This window comes from Oryza sativa, chromosome 8, assembly GCF_034140825.1.
Source record: "Oryza sativa Japonica Group chromosome 8, ASM3414082v1".
Classification (NCBI taxonomy): domain Eukaryota; kingdom Viridiplantae; phylum Streptophyta; class Magnoliopsida; order Poales; family Poaceae; genus Oryza; species Oryza sativa.
Window position 1 is genome coordinate 9,221,648 of NC_089042.1, and position 16,839 is coordinate 9,238,486.

Here is a 16,839-nt window from a genome sequence, read left to right on the forward strand (position 1 = left end):
TGCCGCCTTGTGGAGAATGTGGTTTAGATCTGAACATGGATGGGGGGAGAAGACGCGCTTACCTTGGGGAGGGGACACATTCTTCGCCGACGAAGCAATTGGGGACAAAGGCGAAGTAGGCGGGAAGGATTCTTGAGTGGGGGATGCGAGATTGGGGAGGGGTTCAAGGTTGTGTGGCGGCGATGGTGGGGATCCCAATCGCCGGTGGCGGGGGCGGGTATCGGGGCTTGGGTTCCCATCGAGTGTGACAAAATGATCATTTTTTTCGTCATACTTTTGTTTAGGAGATACTGTCACAAACAATATTTATCTCGCAAATGCTGACGTACATGGCAAAGGCTATGGTTGTTGATCACGCATCATCATCTGAATGTATTTACTGAATATGAACTAGCGCTTTCTTCCTGAAATGCGCGATCTGGATGTTGTCCACGTCCAGCTTCTTGAAGTCGCCATTCTTCCTGGTGCTGAAGAATTCGCCCCAGCAGTAGGGATTGTACCTGGCCGGGCTCTCCTCACTCACGATCTCCTCCAATGGCTCCACCATGGTGTAGCTCGCCGGGTAGAAGAAGAATGGCATGGAGAACCTCTCCTTCTCCACGTTCATCGCCACCCGGTGCTCCGCGCTCTCGTACCTGTCATTGCTCCACACCTGGGGAAGCACACTCAGAATTTTCAGTCAAAATTTATCAAACGCAAATGAAAATGATGTCAAATTGTAAAAAAAAAATACAATTTTACTACTTATATATTTGTTAACAAGTTTTTCAAATATAAAAAGAGCATAATTATAATGTAATTATATTATAGCTTGCATGTAACTTTCATATAATTTTAAACCGCTAGATTTACTTCAAGATTTGTGCAAGCTAGAAAAAGAAACAGATTAGGTCTTGTTAGCTCCGCTTCATGAAAATAACGTGTTACCGTGGGATATTTAAAAGCTACGTACAAATTGTATTATAGTTATATGTAAGCTACAATATAACTACATCTTAATATATACATAGATAGTACCTGGATGATGTCGCCGACGTTAATGATGAAGGACTGAGGGATAGGCCTGACGCGCACCCACTCGCCGTCGCATCGGCGGCGGACGTCGAGGCCGCCGACGGCGTCCTGGTAGAGGACGGTGAGCGCGCCGGCGTCCTTGTGGTGGCCGAGGCCGAGGGCGAGGTCGGGGCTCGGGCAGGGAGGTTAGTGGTTGAGGCGGATGAAGGTGGTCTGGTGGTCCTCGAAGAAGCCATGGAGGCGGTCGGGTCTCAGGCCGAGGCTCCTCGCGATCAGCTCCAGCAGCTTGAACGCCAGCTCCTCCACCGCTTCGCCGTACTCCTCCATTGCTTCTCTGCTCAAGAATTTGGTGAGGAACTAGACGACGCGAGGAAGAAGACGATGTCAGTGAACCGAACGACCTGAATCCCGGCAGGTCGTCGGGCCACTTGTTGTCGAGCACCCCGGCGGGCGGCGGCGGCGGCGGGTGGCGTGTTGGGACGAGGTCGAACGCCTCCTTCCAGTCCCTGACGTTCTGCGTGTGGTCGGACGCGTAGTACCCCATCTGCGCCGCCTCGCTCCGCGCCACGGCCGCCCTCCGCGCCGGCGGAAGCGCGAAGAACGCCCTCTGCGCCTCCGCCGCCCTCGCCACCACCTCCTCCGGCACGCCGTGGCGCACCACCACGAAGAAGCCCCAGTCCTGGCTCGCCCTCCCGACCTCGGCCGCGAGCGCGTCCACGTCCACCCCATCGGCGGCGAAGAGAGGGGAGAGGTCGATGACCGGGATGCCGTCGGCCTCGGCGACGGACGGCTTGGCGCGGTGCTCGGGGGCCTGCACGAAGGCCTGGTCCATGGAGAGGCCACCCATGACCTCGCCGGCGGCGACCTCCTTCAAGTGGCTGCACGCATGCACAAAACAAGCAAATAATTATAGAGTCAGCTAAAAAATTGTTCTATGAGAATGAATCTCGTACGTATTATAGAGTCAGCTAAAAAATTGTTCTATGAGAATGAATCTCGTACGTAAATTATCGGTAGCCTAATTCGAGCGTCTTAGTCTCAGATCTCGTTCCCACGTCCCTTTTTTTCCTTTTTTTTTTTCTGTTTCTCTTCCGTTTCTACTTCCTACTTCTATTTTCCTGTTTTATTTTTCAATTCGCTCCTATTCCACCCCCAATTCTGACTTAAAATTTTGAGAAGCAGCTTATAGCTTTATGAGTACTAGTAAAAGTGTCCATGCGTTGCAACGGAAAGTGTACAGACCAGAAAATTGAGGAAAAGTTAAGAAAAATTTACGTTACGTAGAAAGTTTCCCTCCCTTATGTAAAAAATCAACTTACAAATAAATAAGTATGAGAAATAAAATGACAGGTTAAATTTAATTTTATTAAATTCTCCATGTTTAGTTAAGCTCTTTGGAATTTTATTGGAATTTTCAGAGCTTAATTGCTAATTTTAATAATACAAACCTCATTTAACAATTATTTAATTGGAAAAAGGAATCAAAATCCTCCCTTTCAGGTTTGAGCCGAATATAGAAAGTTTATTTTCTCTCCCTTATGTCTATTCTATGTATCTGGCTTGTTTCCTTTCTCTGTTGAAGTCCATTTTGCATCCTCCTGAAATCGACCACACGGTTCATTCGGCGGCCCAATAGGCCAGCGGCCCGACGCGGGAGCAGCTAGAGCCGTCCGATCGAATAGACGGTCCAGATTAATCCTAACCTAAATAACTACACCCAAAACCTAACCCCATGACTCATTCCCACCCCATCCCCCCTCCTTTACCGCTCTCTCCCTCCCCGAGCGGCGGCGACTGCGGCGCCGCCTCTCGCCCGGAGCCCAAGCGGCAGTGGCGGCGCCTCTCCCCGAGCAGCTTCCCCCGAGCGACGACGGCGACGGCGCCCGAGCAGCGGCGGCGGCGCCCTCCCCCCAAGCGACGGCGCCGCCGCCTCTCCCCCCGAGCGGCGGCGGCGGTGTTGGCGTCCTCCCCCCGCGAGCGGCGACGGCGGCTCCCCCACCACCGGCGGCACGGCTGCATCCTCCCCCACCACCGGCAGCGCGGCGGCGTCCTCCCCCCACCACCGGCGGCAGCGGCGGCGCCCTCCCCTATCACCGGCAGGCGGCAGCGGCGGCGGTGCCCAACCCAATCCCGAGTGGCGATGACGGACTCGATGTATTTGGAGTTTTTGGTCGATATATTTGGTGTTTTTGGTGTTAGAAGTTTGGGTTTCTCTTTTTCTTTTTTAATTTTTTCGATCATTAACAAAATCAAAATCGGATTGGGATCTGAGGGAGGGACGAATAGGACGAATAGAGGGGGTGACGAAATGAAAAATACAAATCTTTTAGTTAGTTAAGATAGAGAAGAGATATATACAGCCTATTAAAACGAATAGAAATCGAACTTTTTTGTCGCGCTTTTTTCCGCCCTTTTTTTTTCTAGTTCGTTTTTTATTTTTTTACTAACCTTTTTTTGCCACGGAATCGAACAGAACCTTTGTATATGTGAATTTTTATGTGAATTTTTTAAGTAGGGATGGGAGTAGAGATACATATGTATATAAAGTTTATATACAAACATATAAAAAATATAAATGTATACAAAGTTTATATACGTGTATATAAAGTTTGTATAATACGTAGTATTACAAAATAAAAAACGAAAAAAAGGAAAGAAAATAACTGAAAAGAAACGAAAAAAAGAAAGAAAAACAGAACAACCGTGCGTGGGATGGAGTAGTTTTTTTTCCTTTTTAAGGGATCGGATTTATTTTTTCGCCACTTTTCTGTTTTTCGAATCTGACTTTTTTTTTTGTTTTTCCCCGTTTTTAAGTGAATCGGACTACGGGTTTTTTTTTTGTTTTTTTCGCTATTTTTTCTCTGATTTTTTTTGTTTTTCGTTTTTAAGGGGAATCGGACTTCTTTTTTTTTAGTTTTTTTCGCTATTTTTTATTTGTGACGGACGAAGGAAATGACTTTTTTTCCCTTTTTAGGGGAATCGGACTACGGTTTTTTTTTGTTTTTGCGCTATTTTTTCTCTGATTTTTTTTGTTTTTCCTTTTTATAAGGGGAATTGGACTTTTTTTATTTTTTTCGCTATTTTTTATTTGTGACGGACGAAGGAAACATCTTATTTTTTAAGTAGTACTAGCAAACATGTCCGTGCGTTGCAATGGGTGAAAAAAACGTAATGATAATATACATTTTTCATGCATAACCATGTCGATGACAATCAGAAAATCAGAAAATTGGAACATCTTAAATGTAATAGTCCAACCTCGATGATGGCAACCTTACGATGTTTTCTTTACCTAAAATAATATGATTATTCATATAACAACATGCATATAATCTAAAATATTCTTTTAATCTCATTCTTGCAACCAATCAAATCCTACATTGCCTCGTATAGTCAAATCTACACAAAATAGAGTCACTGTCCACTCTTCTCTATATAACAATTAAAATATGTTTATTCTCTAAGATTATTTCATATAATATGCTATCAAGAATAGTAGCTATATTCACAAAAATAGTATGATAATTGCCTAGGAGAATAGATGACGAAACAAAAATCGTATAGGAGATGGAAAAAAAGTCGATGGATACTATCCGACCACGTATCTATCAATCTAGTGCTTTTTTCTAATAGTTTTTTCCACGTATGCTTCTTTTTGCTTTTTTATAGACGATGGAAATATTTTTTTTTCGTGTGTTTTTTTACGGGCTATGGAACTTTTTTTAGCGCGTTTTCTTTTGTGCTTTTTTCTGACATTTTTTTCCTCACGCATTTTTTAAACCATTTTTATTTTCTCACGCATTTATTTCTTTTTTAATATACGGTAGAAACTTCTCTTTTTTAAATAGTTAGATTAGATTAAATTAGAGATAAAGAAGAGATATAAATGGACGACTAAAACGACGAATAGAAATTAGACTTTTTTTTTTGCCCTTTTTATTTTTTTTAGTGTATTTTTTTTACGAACGGTTTTTTTCACCTTTCTTATAGTGTTGGACCTTTCTAGATATAAAAATTCTATTTTTTTACCTCGTCACATATAATTTATTTTTATTTGGAATCGGACTTTTTATATTTTTTTTCACCTTTTTTTTACCAAGTCGACGGAGTCGGATTCATTTCGATTTTCCCCTTTTTTGGCTTTTTTTGGGATCGTACATATTTGTTTTATTTTTTTGCCCCTTTTTATTGGACTTTTTTTTTCGTCCGGTTGATTTTTTTTACCGTGTCACATATAATTCCTTTTTCTTTGGAATCGGAAAGTTTTTTAAATTTTTTTCGCCCCTTTTTTTTACCAATTCATTTCGTTTTTTCTGTTTTTTTGCCCCGTATTTTTTGGATCGGACAAATTTGTTTTTTTTTCCGGTCCGTTTTTTTCGCTCCGTTTGTTTGATCGGACGTTTTTTTTCTCCCGGTTTTTTTCTTCGTTTTTTTGATAGGACTCTTTTCTTCGCCTGGTTTTTTTCCCTCGGTTTTTTTCCTAGATTTTTGGTTTTTTTCGCTCCGTTTTTGGATCGGAAGTTTTTTTTCTCACGGTTTTTTTTCTCCTTTTTTCTGGATCGGACTCTTTTTTTCACCCGGATTTTTTGACGGACGATGGAAGCACCTCTTATTTTTTAAGTAGTAGACTAGATATGGAAAAGTTATTTCCCAACTTCAACTTCTAGTTTATTTTCTGGATTCTACAACTACAACTTCTCAAAATCTGGATAAAAACTAGATTATTTAGGGGAGCTTGTGCTCCTCCAACAGGTCCTTTGTTTTCTTCTATCTATTCTCTGAGTAACATAATTACTATGAGTCATTTTTCCTGGTAACATAATTACTCTACAACAATGTAATCACATTAATTAGAAATCCATTAACCATCACCGGGTAAACTTTATGCCCATTTATTTCTAATAATTACTATAGTCAGGCCTCTAGACGGTTAGACTCCCATCGGATGTCCTATTCAGCTAAAAAAAGCTAAAATTTGAATTTTCAAACTTAATTTTGATAATGATTTTAAGATATTTTCAACGTAGTTTCTTTTTCAGCATTGGCTTTTAAATCACCGAGAACACATATATAAAAGTTTTACCTACAAATTTATTTTTATTCTATATAATAAGCCATTTTGGCTTATTACCAGAAAAGTCAAACAATGAGGCCCTTAAGTAAAACAATTACTTCGTACTACAGAACATTCGAGACCATGGTAAAACAATTACTGGCAATTCTCAATTCTCCATAGTACTCACTGATCCTACTATTTTATCTTTATATCCTCACAGATTAAGTATTAGTAATTCATTTACTCCATCAACAACGATCAGTAATATTTCTATCGCATATATTGTTAGATTGAATCACCTTATGAATTAAAAAAAAAACACGTTTAATTAGTGACAAGAACAGAAAAAACGCTAGGTTCTCAGGAACAAAACACAATTATCTTTCACTGTCCTTAATATATGACAGGCTGACAGCCAGCAAGAAGAAAATTAAAGAGAAAAAACTAAAAGAAAAAAAAAAGAAAAAGGGCATGTTCTAGTAGCACCCCCAGTCCAGCAGTACTACGCTCCTACGCCATTGTCACAGTGCACTTGGATGAGAAGAGCAGTGGGAGGCTGGGAGCATGCGGCAACCAGCAATAGGGATGAAATTGGTTCGGATAATTTCTATTCATTCGGACCATTTTTTGGATTCGGATAATTTCGGTCGGAACTATCCGGAAATTCTCGGATTCGGAAACGTATTCGGATTTTTTTTTCTTGGAAACAAAAACGAACACAGTAAGGGTACTATCAATCGGAATCGGAAAACGGTCGGAAACTATCCAGAATTTTTTTCGGATATCCGCAGATATTGAGTAAATTTGAGAAAAAACACGTATATATACATAAATTTTTCATATGGAATCAGATGAAAACAAACTTTATATCAAAATTATAGAGCTCGATGAGATCTACAACTTTATTATTGACTATTTTATTATTTGAGGTCATTTAAGGTCTAAATATTCATTATAATATACCATACTAATTTTTACAAAATCTTAGATCTACAATTCAAACGACATCTGATGGAGATATGTTCCATATCAAAGTTGTAGAGCTCAACAGGATCTACCACTTTGTAGTTTATAATATTTGTATTTGAAAGCATTTAAAGCATAAAACAAATATTACAAGTTTCGAAGATGTAAAGTAAAATAAATAACATCTCCAATTTATACAATGGCAAGTAAGTTATGCATATGGTAAAAGTTCTTGAGAATAGAAAATCATAATCATATTTGCATATGGATCTCTTAGAGGAACAACCATGAAAATCGATTTCACATGTGGTTGTAGGACCGTCTACAAAATTGACGATATAAATATCGGAGATGTTGAACTAAAATAATAAGTGATATCTCTTCCTTGATCGAGAAACTCAATTTGATGGGCTTTTTATATACCGGTAAATATTCGGTCCCGTATTCGTTCCGTCTCATATTCGTTCCGTATCTGTATTCGATAATATTCGATTTCATTTCCGTATCTGAGTTTTCGATTCTGATTTCGATTCAGAAAAAAAATATAAAAACTAATATGATAAAGCTAGTTTTCGTCTGTTTCCGATCCGTTTTCATCCCTAACTAGCAACCAGGCTGCGAAGATGATGCAGCTTGGGGGCGCCGCTATGGTTCTTCCTTGTCACTTGTCAGCGCTTTGTCCCTCTCCCGGCATCAACCTGCATAGGGGCTCTCCGGACTCCGATTGACGACGAGTACCACTCCGGCTGTGTTCGCATCTATAGGATGGGAACTCATTTCCTCCGCACGAAAAACGAAGCGGTTCATTAGCGTTTGATTAATTATTATTAGCTAATTGTTTTTTTCAAAAATAGATTAATTTTGATTTTTTTGTAAAAAGTGTACTGTTTAGCAATTTGAAAAGCGTGCGCGCGGAATACTATAAAGATAAGTTGGAAAAAGGGGTGCCGAACACACCCTTAAGCCACCATCGGCTGCGTTCCCTTCACCACCTGGCTGTAATGGTGAGCAGGATGAAGCCGATAGCAATGGCTGCCGGCGGCTGCTGTAGCGTCCTCCAATGCCGTCGCCGTCGTTGGCAACGGCCTCCCCTCAATGTCATCGCTAGAAACAGCCCCTCTCAATGTAGTGGTGCTCAGATCCAAAAATAGAGAGGAATGGAAGGGGATGGTGGACCCAGTGAAGAACAGTAAGGTAGTAAAAAGTTTACTATCCGCGAAAGGAACGGTGGGGGAGGGGGGTGGGGGGACATGGGGATCGAGTGGGAGGATGTGGGCTACGTGGGTCTATGTGAATTTGCTTAGGTGCTCGAAGTACGCGCTGTGCTCCTAGCAGTATGTCTATTTTCTGACTATTTTCTATGAATTTAAAAATATTTATTTTAAAAGAGTTATTTTGAGATGGAGGTCGTGGTATAAATATAATTTGGCTACACATCTCTTTTGAGATCGACAGGATCAATCGTATCGTATGTGTTTGAGAGGAAAGAAGAATAAATGTAAATTCGGACGGGAAATATGCTTTGGTTGATCGATATTGAGTTAGTTACCTCTTCTCGGCTTCAACTATGACGACGCCATAGCTGGTACCTTTCTTCCTGCAAATTGATCACCACGTTAACCGAATCAAACCGCAAAATTGAAAGAAATTAACTGATCTGGAAGTGGGAATCGAAGGAGTAAGTAGTTACACGCACTGGCTCTTGTCAGCGCAGTCGCAGTTGCCGCACTTGTCCGACATGGTCCAAGATTTTAATTAGCTTAATTACTGAGTGAGATGAATTAATCCCTGTGTTGCTTATGCTTCTTGTGCTTAGCTAGCTAGAGAGCTCTGGTGGTGAGGAGCAATGGCTGCTTCGGCTGGTGGTATATATAGCGGAGCGGTTGGATGCAGAGAGAGAAGAAGAAGACAACCAAAGGAAGAAGAAGAAGAATCTCAGCTTCTCGAGACGTAGCAAATAATTCCTCCGTTTTATATTATAAGACTTTCTAGTATTGCTCGTATTTATATAGATATTAATGAATCTATACACATATATGTCTGGATTCATTAACATCTATATAGACAATGCTAGAAAATTTTATAATATGAAACAGATGAAGTAATTAATTATTCCGGTAGAGGAGGAGGGCTTGCGCACGTGCTGCAAAGGCCCATCCGCCTCACGAAACGAATCTCCTTCTCTCTCTCGCCCTGGATATTTCTGGTTTGGAATGCGGCAACTTTCTTAATTTTTCCCGGAGTAAACATCACGGGGAATAATATTTGCTCGATCGTTTTCACGACAAACCAGGAAAAGCCTTGCAGCTCAAAATAGGAGGCTTTTACAATACAGTGGTTCTTTTTTTGCTAGTCGTAGCAAATATGTTCTCAGAGTTTGAACGGTAGTAGCAGCTAGCTAGCAACTCAGGAAATATTGCAGTGTAAACCACATATGTAATAAGAACCGAAAACTATCGTAAAATAGAAAATAGACATTCGATATTTGTTCGCATATCGATACTAGTTCAGACATCCATTTTTTATGCTATTTAGTTTTCACTACATTTTATTTTCAGTAACTCACGTTTTCTATCTTATCTACGAGTTGCTTCGGGTTACAGAGAACTCCTAGAACCTGTGTTTGGTCGAAAGTCGAAACACACCCGTCGCAAGCTGCCACAATAATTTTACTGCATCCATCAGCTCGATCAATATCATCTCTCATCAGGGCAAAGACGAATATTATTGTATATAGTGGCTGTATATATCAGAGGCCTTATCATCTTTGGCATCTTATCGAAGATTTTACAGTGCTCCCCTCGTGTCAGATCTCCGTCGAGTGACCATCGCCGTCCCCGATCGCTCGATCGATACAGCAAATCAGTGAGAATTTTCAAATTTCGACAGATTAATTCCAACAGCTCTGAATTCTCCTTTTCGTTTGATCCGGACGTAAAGGTAAAGTAACTTCCTAAAATCAGAAATCAAATTCATACTAGATCAAAAAGTCGCGCGAACCTTACCATCATGTTACATGCTTTATGTACAAATATATCTACAGAAAAGAGAATTCAAAAGTAGACATTTCCCTGCTTGGCTACGATGACATGTCTCGAACTTTAGTTGTGTTGCTGCATGTACCCTGTTTTATTCCTCGTGTGGGTCTTTGGCTGGTTTCCCCCCAATTAACCGCGCAATTTTGAAGTTTTTGACTTGGATTTCTCTCTTTCTCATAAATCAAAACAGGCACTCCCTATCCTCTATGAGGTTTGCCTTAAAAAAATAGACATTTCCGATGGCAAAAGCTCAAATTGAAAATGATACTCATTTAGCTCTATAGGAACACAAACAACGCCTATTCAGGATATCCCCCCCCCCCCCCCCCCCAAAACCCCAACACGGTGTAATAGGTTAACCGCAAGTAAAATTCCACATAGACAATTCTTTTATTCAAATACATGTGCAAATTTTAAGCAAAGGCAAACCATCTCTTATGATAGTCTCCAGTAACCAAATAAGACTGACTAGCTCATCTGCTTTCCGTTGCTTAATTAGAGTTAATTAGAGTAGTTTCTCAATCCTTCTTTGAGATGTCATGCAAGCAAAAATATTAATCAGCAATTGAGCTACTACTCTTCTTGATGTCTTCAAGTTCACCAAAAAAACAGTAAATCAGATGAACACTTGATATCAAGGAGCTACATGATTGAAATATGTTCGACCTTATCAGCACTAATTAGAATGGCTTGGTACCATGAAATATGTGATATCACAGTGTCAGTCTCAAATTATTTACTTAATTCATATGGAATTTAACTAAAATATATTCAATCAGAAGTCGCGGAATTCATCTAAACTTCTTTTTTCAGATAAAGATATCAAGGTGGCTATCTAAGATGTACAGATATTGCACATCCCTATCTGTTGTCAAGATTTAAAAGCATCCATATTTCCATAGAAAATTCGAGGTGAATTAGTTCTTATAAGATAATATTAGAAAATTCTAGGTCAAATTTGTTCTTAATTACATTATGTAACATGCATGCCCACGTCATAAATTTAATTTAATTAGTACTATACTTTCCTTTGGCATCTAACTGATATTAAAAATTAAATATCTTATTGTACTACGAATGGTTACATATGAGGTTGATTGCAGAAAATAGATTCTAATTAACTCTAATATGACAGTCTTAAAACAACTTAAAGCATTTCAACACATATTCTAATCCGCAACATTTGCCCTTAAAGCATTTCATCACAGATTCTAATCTACAACATTTGCTTGGAGGGCACTGTAGTTATCTGCAACATAGGAATTGCTGTCATACATTGTATCAATACTTACAAATGAAGATGTTAAGATTGTTCAGACGCACTAACTCATCAAGAATAATTAATTGTTCTTCCTCCGGAAGGGCTTTTATAAGCTGCACAGAGCATTAGTCTTTTGTGAGTTGAGTAATATATGTACCATGTAAAGAAAGGAAATATAATGTCCATAATCAGGTTCCTTTCATGTTTGAACCAGCAAATTATATCATCGGTGGTTTGCAAATATGACGATCAGTGGAAGGATGATTGAAAATATTGCAAATATGACACAAGAGTGCACCGGATGTGTTTGGCATAAATTGAAAAGATCCAGGGCCAGGGCGCACGCTAGCAGCAGATGACCGTGTGCCATTCCTGCTACCTGGCCAGATGTCCAAAATAAATTCATCCATAAAAGAATTGCATAAAGTAGATCACGCTCACTTGAGTACCAAGAGTTCGCATCATTGATCGAGTACAGCAAGGGCAATTAGCAACGATAATAACATTGTATGACAAACAGATCCACTGTCACAGAAAGAATTTATTCTTCAGCGTTGACCACAAAATCCAGCCAGATAACAGCAAGTTTCAGGTACAACGGCTCGCAAGAAAGGCAAGAACATTTTTGAAACATCTGTAGGAAGAACTATGTCACCATGGCACCAAATGTTTATTCATCATCTGTGCGGACAGCTGCACACATGAACAAACCAGATATTAGTTTCAAAAGAATGATAAAGAAATTATGGATGTAAACTCAAGTAATTTAATACATGTTTTCCATTAATACTCAGATGCGAAAAAAATAGGCACTATTAATATTGAAAGCAAAAACAGAGGGGAATCTTGCTTGTAAAGTTTGTAGAACAAATAACCAAAGCAAAGCAATAGTGTTGTCAAGGAGGTAGCAGATATATATGCAAGCATTCTTGGATCATCAAAAACACACTAAAGATCAGTACTATATGCAAATATTTACGAGGAACAATAAACAGCCACTTCATCCTTCTGCAGTTTCTGCACTTCAAAAGTTTCCCGATTGGAATTATGTGGATGGCACTAACACAAAATTCAAAGATCCCTATTCTATGGTCCTACAGATCACCCAAGTACCACATATATAGCTTTTGGTGTTATTCAGTGTTCACAATGAAATCATGCAGTTAAGCATGCCATCAGCCATCGTGCTACTGCTATCAAGGGTTGAGCATTAGCCTCATGGCACACCTTGAGGCATTCAATAGGCTGTAAAGTACTGCTAAAGTGAAGAAGAAACTTTCTTATGTTTTTATAAATAATCGAATTTCATGAATCCTCTCTGTCCTCTAATAGAACACAAAGATACAGAATTTCGGATTTAATGGAAATATTGGTTCTTTTTACATGTGCACATATTTAATTTAACAATCATTGGTTGGTCTGTTTGTGCTTGTTTTTATGATTGTGCTATGATCACCTCTGTCCCTCACTCCTGAAGAATATTTAGCACAAGATGTGGTATTTGCATTGTGAAACAACAAATAATGTATAGAACAAGATATTGTTGCAGCGCTAGTAGCCACCGCAAAACGCTAGAAGCTGCTTGATGAAGATAAGAGAGGAGGAATGTGATTAGCTGATCCGGCAAAAATGGCGTGTGAGGGAAGGCGAGGCACACAGCACGCACAATCTGTTGGGTCTGCGAGGATTGGGGAAGGGCAAACGCTAATTGGCGCTGGACACAATCGGCGATCTGGTAATCGGTCGGACGTCGTATCTCGTCGATTTCCATTTTACCGTTCATATTCATGCGAGCAATTTGCACTACCCATGAAAGCCCCGACACCACATGAAAAGGCGTTTGGGAGGATGTGTTTTCTTCTTGAGGATCCTTTACTCAATTATAGGCCCTTGGATGATTCCGATGAATGAGGGGCGTCAGACTTGTCCAATGATGATGATGATGAGTAAAATGAGTTGGTGAATGAATTATAGGATTATAGGATAGATAAATAATGTACAGAACAAGATATAGTTCTGAAATCATTTAATTTCCATAACTTCCACCAGCTTTTGAATGTATTTCAAGGTAATTATTCAGCATCATATCATGATTACTTTAAGATTATGCATCTCCACTGTTTCCAGAAAGTGATACTACTAACTACTACCTCCGTTTCAAGTTATAAGACTTTTTAGCATTGCCCACATTCATATGGATATTAATAAATCTAGGCACACATATATGTCTAGATTTATTAACATATATATGGATGTGGGCAATGCTAGAAAGTCTTATAATATGAAACGGAGGAAGTAGTTCCTAAAAATTTTTAGATTGTTGACTGGTTTCATTACATACTCGTATCATATAGTTACAATTTTACACTAACATTTATGGATGGCTCAGAGAGGGAAACAAGACTCTAGATTTTCATGCAATAAGCACGAGCATGTTAGCGCTATGGTTCAAAACTTCAAATCTCTGGTGAAATTTGTTTTAGAACTAAATATTGTGACTTTAGCTTTATACACTAAAAGCTTCTGATACACTTTAATACCACCGAAAGATAACACAACATAGTTGGTTACCATCCCATCCACTTATCTATTACTGTTTAGCATTACCTGTTCTTTCTTTTTTTTCATGCAAAAAACCACAGTAACAAAAAAAAAGAAACTTAAATGGTGCAATCTTCCAATGGTATTAAAGTGTACCAGGAACTTTCAATAGTATACAACCTAAAATCACGATTTTCATTGTCACAAAAAAAACCATTATTTTTCTTCTAAGATCAGCAGCATTTAGGAATAAGAAAGGTGTAACGAGATATGGGTAGGCTAAACCCCAATTCCCAATATCGCATCTCTTACCCTCCTATTCCTACATCCAAATTGCCTTTAGATCTTCCATCCTTTCTAGACTCCACACTCCCAAGGTCTCCCAAATGCTAAATTCACAAATTTAGACAGCTCACACAAAGAAAAAAAATGTGGTTTCTTGATCACGGTAGCATCTCCACGCATCACGTTCCAACCGTTCTTGGCATCAGATCCGCGGCGCCGCCCATCAATTACCCCCGTGGATGGAAGCAGCGATGACCACAAACTGACATCACCGCAGCCACCAGATCAACCTAGACGAAGGCCAGCGCCCACCCCAAATCCACGAACCCTAACCCTAAGGATCCATCCCGTCGCCACACACGAGAGAACAAACAAGGCAAAGCCGAATCGAAGCGCGGAAAGCCCTAGGATCCGGGAGGGGGAGGGGAGCGGGGAGAGGACGTACTCGGCTTCTCCTGCTTGCCGTCGGCCCACTTGGAGATGGCGAAGTGGACCTTCTCGCGGGAGGCGGCCTCGGACTTGTGGGGCTCCTTGAGGCACCGGCGCACCAGGGCGGCGCAGACGTTGGAGTAGCCGATGTAGGTCATCCCCGCCGCGCGCCAGAAGGGAACCGCCGCCGTCGTCGCCGACATCGTCGCTGCCGATCTCCTCCGCTGCTCGCGCCGCCGCCGCCGGTGTGGGATGGGGAATGGGAAGGAGGGGGCGTCTGCTGGTGGTGGGCTCTCTCTCGGGAGGTGGGTACTTGTTATTCTCGGTAATGGGCCGTGGTGGGCTGAGCTGGGCCTTGCATATTTCTCGTCGCCCTTTTACGGTTTTGCTAAAAAAATTTGTTTTTTACCATGTTAAAATCTTGGTAGTGCCAAAACCTTAAATTGAGTAGTATTGAATTTAAACTTTGTGAAAAAACAGTTGGTAGCAAACCAAATATATATTTGCTACTATTAAAATTATCAAATTTAAATTTGGTAGGACAATAAGTTGGTACCAAACCAAACAAGCCCATATTGATGGCGGCACTATGCAGCGGCGGAGACAGCTCTGACGTTGCGGTATCTACCGCCGCCGATAGATCAGTGGATCATCAGAAAACGCTATGGTCGCCGAGGCACTGGCTTCGCCACTGCCACTGCGCGTTAATATAGAGTCGTTCTCAATCAGAAGAATCGCACGATGCAAATCTCATCAACTGGTCTATGTAATGAGAAGCTTAAGATATATAGGTCTAATTAATGTAAATAAGAACGTGTACATATCAGATAAACATAAACACAAAGGTATATTTATCTAAAAGCATCCATCTGATCGAATAGACATAATAAACACCACTAATCAAACGCACTAATCAAAATCGACGATCTAACAAAACTAAACCACGTAGCAATAATAATCTAAGACGAAGAACGCAGGCTTAGTCGAAGAGGTTAAACAAGCCGTCGTCGTCCTCCTCCTCCTTCTTCTTCTCCTCCTCCTCAGCCTCCTCCTCCGCGGCGGCGGCGGCGCCGCCAGCAGCGACGGCCTGACCACCCGCCGCAGCAGCGGCGACGCCTCCGCAGGGCGCCGCGAGCGCGAGCCTCTCCCTCCCGGCTGCGATGAGCTCGGGGATGTCCTTGCCGGCGATCTCCTCGAAGAGGAGGTCGAGCTTGGCCTCGTCGACGTCGGCGCCGACGGAGCCGAGGATGGCGCGCACGTCGTCCTTGCTCGGGCTCTCGTTGCCGCCGATGTAGGCCATCAGGTACGCCGACACGAACCTCATGGTGATGGTGATCTCGATTCGGTGGAATTCGAAATCGACGACGATGAGAAAATCGGTCGAAAACCTAACCTGCGATTTCGAATTTGCGAGAGCTGGTAGATCGATCGATGGATACTTCTCTTGCGATTGCGCTATGAATATATATATAGCGTGCGGTGGAGGAGTATGTAGTAAACATATCGGACTCGGGTTGGTCACGGATTGGATCCAGAAATTTGATTTCGCGTCCGCGACGGATCGCAATAGAGGAAGGAAGTCCGGTAGGATTTCGTCTCGGTATTGGGCTGCCAATTACGTGGGCCGGGTCGTGTTCTACATGGATTCGCTTGCCGTGCGGCCACGGCGTGCTGACGTGGAGCTGTGCCTACGTGGAGTTGAAAAATGCAGTCCTATGTTCTTACAACGACTGCATTTTATCTCTACCAAAGCAGGAGACCGTCGTTTCCCTGGCATAGCCACGCACGACGAAGCGTCTTGGTCATCGAGCTTGAGTTCAGCCATGGTGATTGGCGTGTATTGTTCTTCATCACCTCAAGCTGAAGATTCAAAGGCTATCTCTGTCACGTCCGAAAAATACCTTTCCCGAACGTTAGTATATTAATCCCTGTCCCAGTAAAAGCTGAGATACACCACAACAAATTTGATACAAAAGACATATCTTTATTAATTTCACGATAATATTTACATTATTACAAAGACACATAAGGACTGACAACAAAAGAAAAATAGCACCGGACTAGCGGGCCTACGGCTCCATCTTCACAGGCGCTCAACTGGGGTATAAGCCAGGACTCCACCTAAGACTTCTTCAAACAGCTTCTCGGACTGGAGGGGAAAAGATCGAGTAAGAATTAGTACAACCACCGTACTCAGCTATAGATGGCCAAAAGGCCCGGCCAGGCACGGCCCACCAGCCATCGGGCTG

The 16,839-nt window shown here is 41.3% G+C and overlaps 3 protein-coding genes across 6 annotated transcripts; all 3 read right to left on the reverse strand.

The window, feature by feature from the left end:
* Positions 1-243: 243 nt before the first annotated feature.
* LOC9267648 (naringenin,2-oxoglutarate 3-dioxygenase) lies at positions 244-8,978 on the reverse strand. 4 transcript variants are annotated; one of them, XM_066303370.1, is made up of 5 exons: positions 8,727-8,978; positions 8,586-8,633; positions 1,416-1,892; positions 1,018-1,348; positions 244-652 (listed from the first exon to the last, which is right to left on the reverse strand). In XM_066303370.1, the coding sequence occupies exons 1-4, from the start codon at positions 8,774-8,776 to the stop codon at positions 1,201-1,203; spliced, it is 723 nt and encodes a 240-aa protein (XP_066159467.1). In that variant the 5' UTR covers positions 8,777-8,978; the 3' UTR covers positions 244-652; positions 1,018-1,200. The 4 variants fall into 4 exon arrangements, with proteins under 4 accessions (XP_066159467.1, XP_066159468.1, XP_066159465.1 ...); XM_066303371.1 differs by having other exon boundaries at positions 8,733-8,884; XM_066303368.1 differs by having other exon boundaries at positions 1,018-1,892.
* A 2,758-nt stretch (positions 8,979-11,736) lies between these two features.
* Positions 11,737-14,875, reverse strand: LOC4345078 (ATP synthase subunit epsilon, mitochondrial). The gene is made up of 2 exons (XM_015792777.3): positions 14,607-14,875; positions 11,737-12,028 (listed from the first exon to the last, which is right to left on the reverse strand). Exons 1-2 carry the CDS (start codon positions 14,791-14,793, stop codon positions 12,006-12,008), a joined length of 210 nt encoding a protein of 69 aa, XP_015648263.1. The 5' UTR covers positions 14,794-14,875; the 3' UTR covers positions 11,737-12,005.
* A 694-nt stretch (positions 14,876-15,569) lies between these two features.
* Positions 15,570-16,021, reverse strand: LOC107275423 (large ribosomal subunit protein P2A). The gene has a single exon (XM_015794204.3). The coding sequence runs from the start codon at positions 15,912-15,914 to the stop codon at positions 15,570-15,572; it is 345 nt and encodes a 114-aa protein (XP_015649690.1). The 5' UTR covers positions 15,915-16,021.
* Between the last annotated feature and the right edge of the window lie 818 nt (positions 16,022-16,839).

Excerpts from the sequence above, each read along its gene's own strand:
- LOC4345078 (XM_015792777.3), bottom strand. The coding sequence starts at position 14,793 with ATGTCGGCGACGACGGCGGCGGTTCCCTTCTGGCGCGCGGCGGGGATG. Across the intron at positions 12,029-14,606 it reads CGGCAAGCAGGAGAAGCCGA|CTGTCCGCACAGATGATGAA; the intron begins GTACGTCCTCTC and ends TCATGTGTGCAG.
- LOC107275423 (XM_015794204.3), bottom strand. The coding sequence starts at position 15,914 with ATGAGGTTCGTGTCGGCGTACCTGATGGCCTACATCGGCGGCAACGAG.
- LOC9267648 (XM_066303368.1), bottom strand. The coding sequence starts at position 8,776 with ATGTCGGACAAGTGCGGCAACTGCGACTGCGCTGACAAGAGCCAGTGC. Across the intron at positions 8,634-8,726 it reads GCTGACAAGAGCCAGTGCGT|GAAGAAAGGTACCAGCTATG; the intron begins GTAACTACTTAC and ends ATCAATTTGCAG. Across the intron at positions 1,893-8,585 it reads ATAGTTGAAGCCGAGAAGAG|CCACTTGAAGGAGGTCGCCG; the intron begins GTAACTAACTCA and ends GCATGCGTGCAG.